The following is a 7,704-nucleotide window of genomic DNA, read 5'->3' on the forward strand; positions in this document are numbered from 1 at the left end:
CCGCCCCGCGCTCGGCCAGGGGGGGGGAACCGGTCCGTATGTGGGATCCGAACCCTCGGGCGGGAGCGCCGCCGCGCTTCCCAAGCGGTGCACTATCCAGTGCGCCACCGGGCCGGCCCGACATGGAACTTTTAATAACTTCAGACCTTGCTTGTTCGTGAGGTGCCAAAATTTCATGGGGGAATCATGTTTGAGTGCAGGGGCCTGCAGGCAACTCCGTGTCTAGGGACTCAGGAGTTAGATGAGGATGTCCTGGCATTAGAGATAACAGCTCTCAGGGACAGTCCAGCTTGGGTCATAGGTGAAGAAGGGACCCTATGACCATGAGTGGGCAGTATATATGATAGCAACATCAGTCCTTGAGAAGATGAAGCCACACTGGACTTGAAAAGATGAAGCCACATCCCTGTGCTAAGGATGAGGACCCTTCTGAGGGCTGTGCTCATGCCTGGTATCCATCACCTGAGGGACAGGCACACTCTTAAAACAAAAAAGTAAATACAAGAGGGAGCAAGGGTTGGGAGACAGAACGAGGCCTCTCGGGATCAGTAGGACCAAGAGAGTGCTTTCAGGTAATGGATGCTACAGGCAACTGTGGCCATGTGCTCATGACCAGGAGCTGGACAGAAAGGGACTCTCGCAGAGGCTTATTTCCCCTGGGGCTTCATGAAATGGGAGGGAGCTGCCAATCGCCTGAGATTGAATTAGCTAGATAAGGCTTCGAGCCCTGTGCTTTGTAAACCAGATTGTTTATATTCCATGTACTCTCTCTGTTTATTTCTCTTTGTTCTTTGTCAGTGTTCGGAAGTGTTGGAAGTTCCAGTCTATCTTAGATATATTCAGGAATGCCCAAGAAAGAGCTTTGTCCAGGTTTGGGCTTAATTACATTAAAAAGGAGGAAGGTAATATTGTGGCCTGAAAAATAAGAACAGAGGACCCCCAAGAAGAAGGTGAGCCCTGAGGAGAACAGAATCCAGCTGTTTGGAGTAGGGGTTGTGCTTTCTTGTTAAACTTGGAAGTTCTTTTTTAGGGGACGTGGTGTGTCCTAGCACAGGTTTGTTTTCAATGGTGAACATTTTCCCCAGCTCTCTAGATGGCTCTTCCCTGGAATGATGGGTTTGACCCATGCAGGCTGATTTTTACCCACACTGGCATTTCCAGGGATTTTGTGCAATTCAATAATTCAATGAATTGTAACCCATTTCATCAGACCTCTCACTCTGGTTGAATCTTCCACCAACTGGACTCCATGGGTGGTTCCTATGTGTTTTGGAGCATATCCCTCCTGCTTCTAATCTTCACTTTATTGCCTTATTCGTTGCATGCTATGAATTCCAGAGTTTGCCAGCAATGAGGCATCAACACATACCCTATCTCAAGTCCAGCAGCCAATTAGATAATTACTCATTTTGTTTGGAGCTGCCTTGGACCTCAGGATAGCCCCAGAGTCTAAAAACAAAGACTTTGGTGAAGTGTTCCAAAGTTGCTATAACTACATTTAAAAAAATAAAATTCAAGACCTATAGTTTGAATGTATTAATAGGAAAAATAGAGCAGAATATTTGAAATTGCGGCTAGGTGATGTGGTCACTATATCTATAGGTCAGAGTACACCTCTTCTATGGGTACCACTTTATTCTGTCCCTAAGCATGTACTTCAATGGGATAATCCTGGCCTGGTAGGGCTGAGACCTCATTCCCATAATACTTCATTGCGTGGAACGCCCTGGAACTAGATGAGATTATTCCCAGTATTTTGCATCCTTCGGGCCAGGTAGATCCACAAGTGGGACAAGATGCAGGATCTATACTTTCTTTATCTACCTGTTATATTTGTTCCCCCTGATTTAGAAAAAAATACGCTAGAAATATAGAGTATTTTAAAAGAAAAGCCCAAGTATTTCCAATCCCAAGTGAAGATACTGTCTGGATGACCAAGCTTGTTTGGTCAGCTTGAAAGGGATCTTGCCACTGAGCTGAGTGTCCCCTACCTCATGTGTTCTCTCTGCCCCTGTTCTTGTTCTTGTAAGACCTCCCCTCCAAGGCTTCAGGCCAGCTCCCCTGGCTTTGGCTCTATCATGGGGTTGGCTTGGAAATGAACCAGCCATAGGTGGGCTGGAAGGGACTCCTCTCCTGGTCCTTCAACCCTTCTCACCTCCTGAGAGCTCTTGCTGTCTGCCTGCCATGACCTCCTCTGACCCCCCAACTCTTGCAAACTCCCATTGTTAACTATTTTGGCTCTTTGGGATTTCTTCTACCTTCTGTCCAACATGAACACTGCCCTCTTGGTTTCTGTTGGCTACTAACTTGGACCCCAGACCCACTATAGCGCTGGACTGGCATTTCCAGGGATTTTGTGCAATTCAATAATTCAATGAATTGTAACCCATTTCATCAATGGCAAAGGCTCCAAACACAGGCTTCCCACCTGCTTCTCTGATCCTTTTCCTCTTCCTCAGTTTCTTCTGCCTCTTCAGGCTCCTCAGGGCTCTCACTCTTGTGTTCTTCCTCCTCCTCCTTCAGGTCTTGAAGGTCTTTGGTCTTCTTTAGACCCTCCTGGTATCTGGAGGGAAAAGAGGAACAATTGAGACTGGAAAGGCCAGATGGGGAGAATCCTTTCCTGAGTTCCTCGGGGAGGGGACATGAGCACCTCAAATAATTACGCACTTCCTGTGGTTCCACACAACAGGAAAAAGCTGGGAAGCTCTGCTGAATCCCAAGGTGGCTCATGTCAGTACCATTTCCCCTCACTCCTCAGTCATCCTTCCTGTTTATGTGAAAGTGTGACAAAACTGACAAAATGTAGGTGCGGGGTCTCCTCACTGGGTCCTCATCCTACAAAACATTCTGTAGGGATAAGATTACATCTGCTCTGCGTAACCTCGGACGTTCAGCCTCTCATCTGTAGAATAGAGAGGGTGATACCCATCTCACAGTGTGTTGGGACATTTTTGGAAGTGCCAGGCACATGGCCTGACCTAGAGAGGTATTCAGTAAATGCTAACAAAGTCAGTGGGGGCATTTACCCCACGAATTCTGAGAGGACAGTTGTGGTGAAAAGACAGGATTTCCAAGAGAAACCCTGAACATACTGTTTACTTGTCCTACAACTCTGTTTAAGAACAGTAGTTTGGCTGGGGCAACCCTCCCACTGTGTGTGTGACTGCCACACAGAAGCCCATGGGTTCTGTGTCAGGGAGAAGATGCATGTCCCTCATGTGCTGCAGGGACAGGAGAAGCCGAGGGCGTGATGCCTGGTTGGAGGTAATTCTCTACTTTGAGGCCTAGGCTTTGGCCCTGCTCAGTGTCTGTCCCTCCAGTGACTGACAAGTGGCCACAGATGCCACTGAAGCTCAATCAGAAAAGGGGATGGTTGGAAGTAGAGGGGACTCCAGTTTATAGGAGGAAGGGGTGAGCAGGGCAGTTCTAGTGAGCAGAGTTGCAGCTGCTCTTGGGCATTGTTGGCAGCAACATGACAACTCTGAGCACATGTCAGGAAGTCTCAGGCACCACCAAGAGGAACCCACCCAAGGCCCCTGATTTCCAGACGATCCTGGTCAGCAGCACTTTGGTGGCTTTCTGCCTAAAAAGAGAACAGTGTAGTTATTATCTAACCACACCCTCTGACTCTGCTTCCTTCTGTCCTTCCTGTGGAGCAGTCTTGCTCTTTCCTGTGTAGTTCCTTCCTGAGGCAAGGAGGCCCTGGGACCACTGGTTGCTTCCCTAAGCCTCTAAGAAACAGGAGAGGCCCGTGGGAAGGTATCATCTGTGACCTGCCAGGTGCCTTCAAGGTGGTCGAGGTCTGACTCACCCCTTGTTGTAGGCTTCTTCCTCCGCCTTGGCCTTGGTCTCCTGACCAGCCTCCTCCAGGCAGCCTGGGGTTGGCGCAGGAGCAGGGGCTTCACAATCTGGCTCTCCGTTTGTCTTTCCACTAGTGAGAAGAGGGAAGTACAGGGTGTCATTGCAGGGGGAGGGTGAGTGTGTGAAAACAAAACCATGTCTTTGGCCTGATTCCTAATTAGAAGTGAGGAAACTTGGGTTCTTTCTGTGGCTTTCAGATGTTTTCCAACCCTTCTACCCTGCGACAAGATTTTATAAAGGCCCTAGTCCATGAATCCTCCCTATAGCCCCATCTCCCCTTCTTCTCATGCTCCCAAATCTACCTTTATTCTCATTCCAGGAGGTGCTGTGAGTGGACAGGGCACCACTGGGAGCTCCATAGTGCTGAGATGAGGAAAGTGGGGGTGGAACAAAATATTTGGTGTCATTCCACACTTGTAGACCGTCTTTACCCTCATGATCCCTGCTCATTCTTTCCAATATCTATTGAGTATTGACTAAGTCCCAGGAAAACATTGTAATGTGCTGGGGACAGGTTAAAAAACAAAGGAGCTTTTTTTTTTTTTTTGCCAATATGGAGCTTAGCAGAAGAGAAAGACTCCCAAAAAGGAAAAAAATACACACTTAACTACAAATTATGATAATTTTTATGAAAGAAACAAACTCTGTGCAGTGACAGAAAATACCAAGGACAGAATGTGTGTAGAATGACTGGTCAGGAAAGGCCTCCTGAGGTGCTGAAATTGAAGCACAGAAGTGACGGATGAGAAATCAGCTGTATCATAGCAGAGGAAAGATCATCCCAGGTAGAAGATGCAGGATGTATGAAGACTGAGACAGAAAAGGTATTGGGACATTTGAGGAACTGAAAAAGGATGTGAGGCAGGAGTTAACTTTTGGANTTTTTTTTTTTTTTGCCAATATGGAGCTTAGCAGAAGAGAAAGACTCCCAAAAAGGAAAAAAATACACACTTAACTACAAATTATGATAATTTTTATGAAAGAAACAAACTCCGTGCAGTGACAGAAAATACCAAGGACAGAATGTGTGTAGAATGACTGGTCAGGAAAGGCCTCCTGAGGTGCTGAAATTGAAGCACAGAAGTGACGGATGAGAAATCAGCTGTATCATAGCAGAGGAAAGATCATCCCAGGTAGAAGATGCAGGATGTATGAAGACTGAGACAGAAAAGGTATTGGGACATTTGAGGAACTGAAAAAGGATGTGAGGCAGGAGTTAACTTTTGGACAGGATAAATTTACGATGCCTGTAAGGTATCCAAGGGGAGATGACAAGTGGACATTCGGATATACCGAAGTGAGGCAGAGAAGAGCCCTAGGCTTGGGATATTCATTTAGCTTCATCAGCGTATAGTTGATATTTAAAGCCAGGGGAATGGATAAAATTGCCTAAGAAGACAGTCTGAGGAAAGACGAGAAGAGGACCCGGGACCACGCCATGAGCATCTTTGCACTTGGCTCAGATGGAAAAGGAGGAGCCCACACAGGAGACTGAGAAGTAGCAGCCAGAGAGATGGGAGGAAGACCAGGGCGGCATGCAGCTGGGGAGCCGGGAGAGGAGAGCTTGTCAAGGAGGGAGAGTTAAGTGTGTCACACTTCTGAGAGTCTGAGTCAGGTGGGTACAGACAAAGTGACTATTAGATTTGATAATATGGAGGTCAAGAGGAGCTTTGATGTCATGATGGGAGCCAAGGACAGCTGGGAACGAACTTGGTAAAGAGTGACAGGTGAGAAGGGGACGACACAGACACAGTAATCTGATGAGGAAGGGCAGGAGAGGAGTAGGTCGCAGAGATGCAGAAGCGGGTCAGGGGCGAAAACACATTTGAATATAGGTAGAAGAGATCCTGTAGAGGACATGAGAGAAAGGGATGACCAAAGGAACAAAGTCTTTGACAAGGGAAGTAGGGACAGACCTTAGAAAGATGGGGAAATCTCTCCTCAGTTATAAGAAAGGGAAGAAGATGAAGACAGTGGGTTAGGGGTCTGGGGAAGGGAGATGAGAGGCTCCTTTCTGACCGAAAGCTTCAATTTTCTCTCTAAAGTGGAAGACAAGGCCGCCTACGAGTGAGAGGTAGAGGGGACCTAGGAAGGGTTGAGGAGAGAGGAGAAGGGGCAAGGGTCATGTGGGAAAGTAGGAAAAGTAGAAAAGCACAGTAAGATGGCTGGGCAGCACTGGGAGCCCACTGGAGGTGTGGGATCACAAGTTGAAGGGAGTTATCTGACGGCCATGCCTGCCCTGTAAATCCTACAGCCCACAGAGGCATCCAGAATCCCAGCGGAGGAAAGCTGGCATGGAGGAGCCCTCAAACAAGGCAGAACCGTGAGCGCAGCTTTCCAGCCGGGACTCTGAAAGATCACAGCTGCCATCCCTCCCTGACCTCTCAGGCGGGGTTTATGAGCGAGCCTTACATCTTCTCATTCCTGGCATCGGTTTCCCATCTCTTCGTTTTCCTCAGACCTTGTACAATTTACATTTCATCAGGCTGGAAACCAAAACCCATTGTGAACAAGAAAGATAACACTCTAAAAATACCAGCTATTCATAACATTTCTCCTTTTGCAAATTACATTATCTATTCTCTTCCATGTGGCCTTTGCCTAATGTGCAGTTTCCTATTTGTCCAAATGATTGGGTCAAGAGAAGAAAAACATAGCTACAGCCAAGGGTAGGGAAAGTAACTCTTTTATGGAATGTATTTATAGATGAGAAATGAAACATTGGTACCAGACTTTTAAGTTCTTTTACCTACAGCTGTCAACCTTAGAGGCTCCTTAATGTTAAACATGTATGAAGGAGGACAGTGTAGTAAAGAGGAAAGAAACTTGCCTGAGGCAAAGCTGGGTTCAAATCCCAGCTCCAACACATGCAAGTTACTGAACCTTCCTGAACTTCAGATTCATCAGCTGTAAAATGGGATAATAATATGTACCTGATGGTGGTGGTGTAAGAATTAAAGAAGAAGTGTAAGTGAACTCTCTAGAATATGGTACTCAACAGATAATGTTCATTATTATTGTTGCTATTGTTATGTTGTAAATTTATTGGTAAATTTTGGGAGCAATCTGAGCTTCTTCCAAACCTGATCCATAAAAAATCCAAGCTGATAAATTACCAGGCTATTATTTATATCTTCAAGGGAAAACTTGATATATCTTATTCTAACACTTCAGAGTCAGAGGAATCCTGAATGTGAACTAATTTAAAGTATGGTAAAATTTGCATTAAGTTAACATAAAGTTGCTTTAATAAATTTCTCAGAGGCATTTCTATTGTGTGCCATAACACACTCATGAACCTTAGGGTTTGGCTGACAAAGTGACTGTAAACAAAACTTTCACTGGCTGCCATGGTCCTCACTCCCCCCGACCGCAAGGTCCTGAGGCATGTAGCCTGGGGAAGCCAAACCCGCCCACAACCAGGCATGCAGCTGCTACTGGGAAAAGAGCACACTGAAAGCATTTCCACACAGGTAGCCCACCATAGCCACCATGATTGCCATGGCTGCTGTAAAAGCAGCTAGTCACCATGGTAGTAGTTACAACCACCATGCAGGTGGCCCACCAGACACTTGACTGCATTGACACAAGGAGAGTCACCAGTGGAGACCAAAAAAAAGAGAAGAGGATATCTCTCTCCACAAAGCACACTCCAGAGTCATAGAAGAAGCATCTGCTCTATGATAAGAGTGGGGAACCTGAATACCCCTCTCTCAGCACTGGACGGATCATCTAGGCAACAAATCAACAGAGAAATAGCTAATCAATCAGAAGGAGAGAAAACATGTTTGGTTATTAGAGAGGGGAGGGGGAAAGAGATGGAGAGAGATTGGATAAGGGGCA

At 46.4% G+C, this 7,704-nt stretch overlaps 1 protein-coding gene across 1 annotated transcript in view; it reads right to left on the reverse strand.

Moving 5' to 3' along the window:
* Nucleotides 1–7,704, reverse strand: part of MRVI1 (murine retrovirus integration site 1 homolog) — a gene marked incomplete at its 5' end in the record, with an annotated part of 35,997 nt that overhangs the window by 4,913 nt on the left and 23,380 nt on the right. Inside the window, 2 exons of the mRNA XM_008586724.1 lie at nt 2,429–2,563; nt 3,812–3,931. Of these exons, the coding sequence (XP_008584946.1) occupies nt 2,429–2,563; nt 3,812–3,931 (255 nt within the window). The remainder of the gene's footprint in view (nt 1–2,428; nt 2,564–3,811; nt 3,932–7,704) is intronic.

Source organism: Galeopterus variegatus, unplaced genomic scaffold, assembly GCF_000696425.1.
Source record: "Galeopterus variegatus unplaced genomic scaffold, G_variegatus-3.0.2 Scaffold4088, whole genome shotgun sequence".
NCBI lineage: Eukaryota > Metazoa > Chordata > Mammalia > Dermoptera > Cynocephalidae > Galeopterus > Galeopterus variegatus.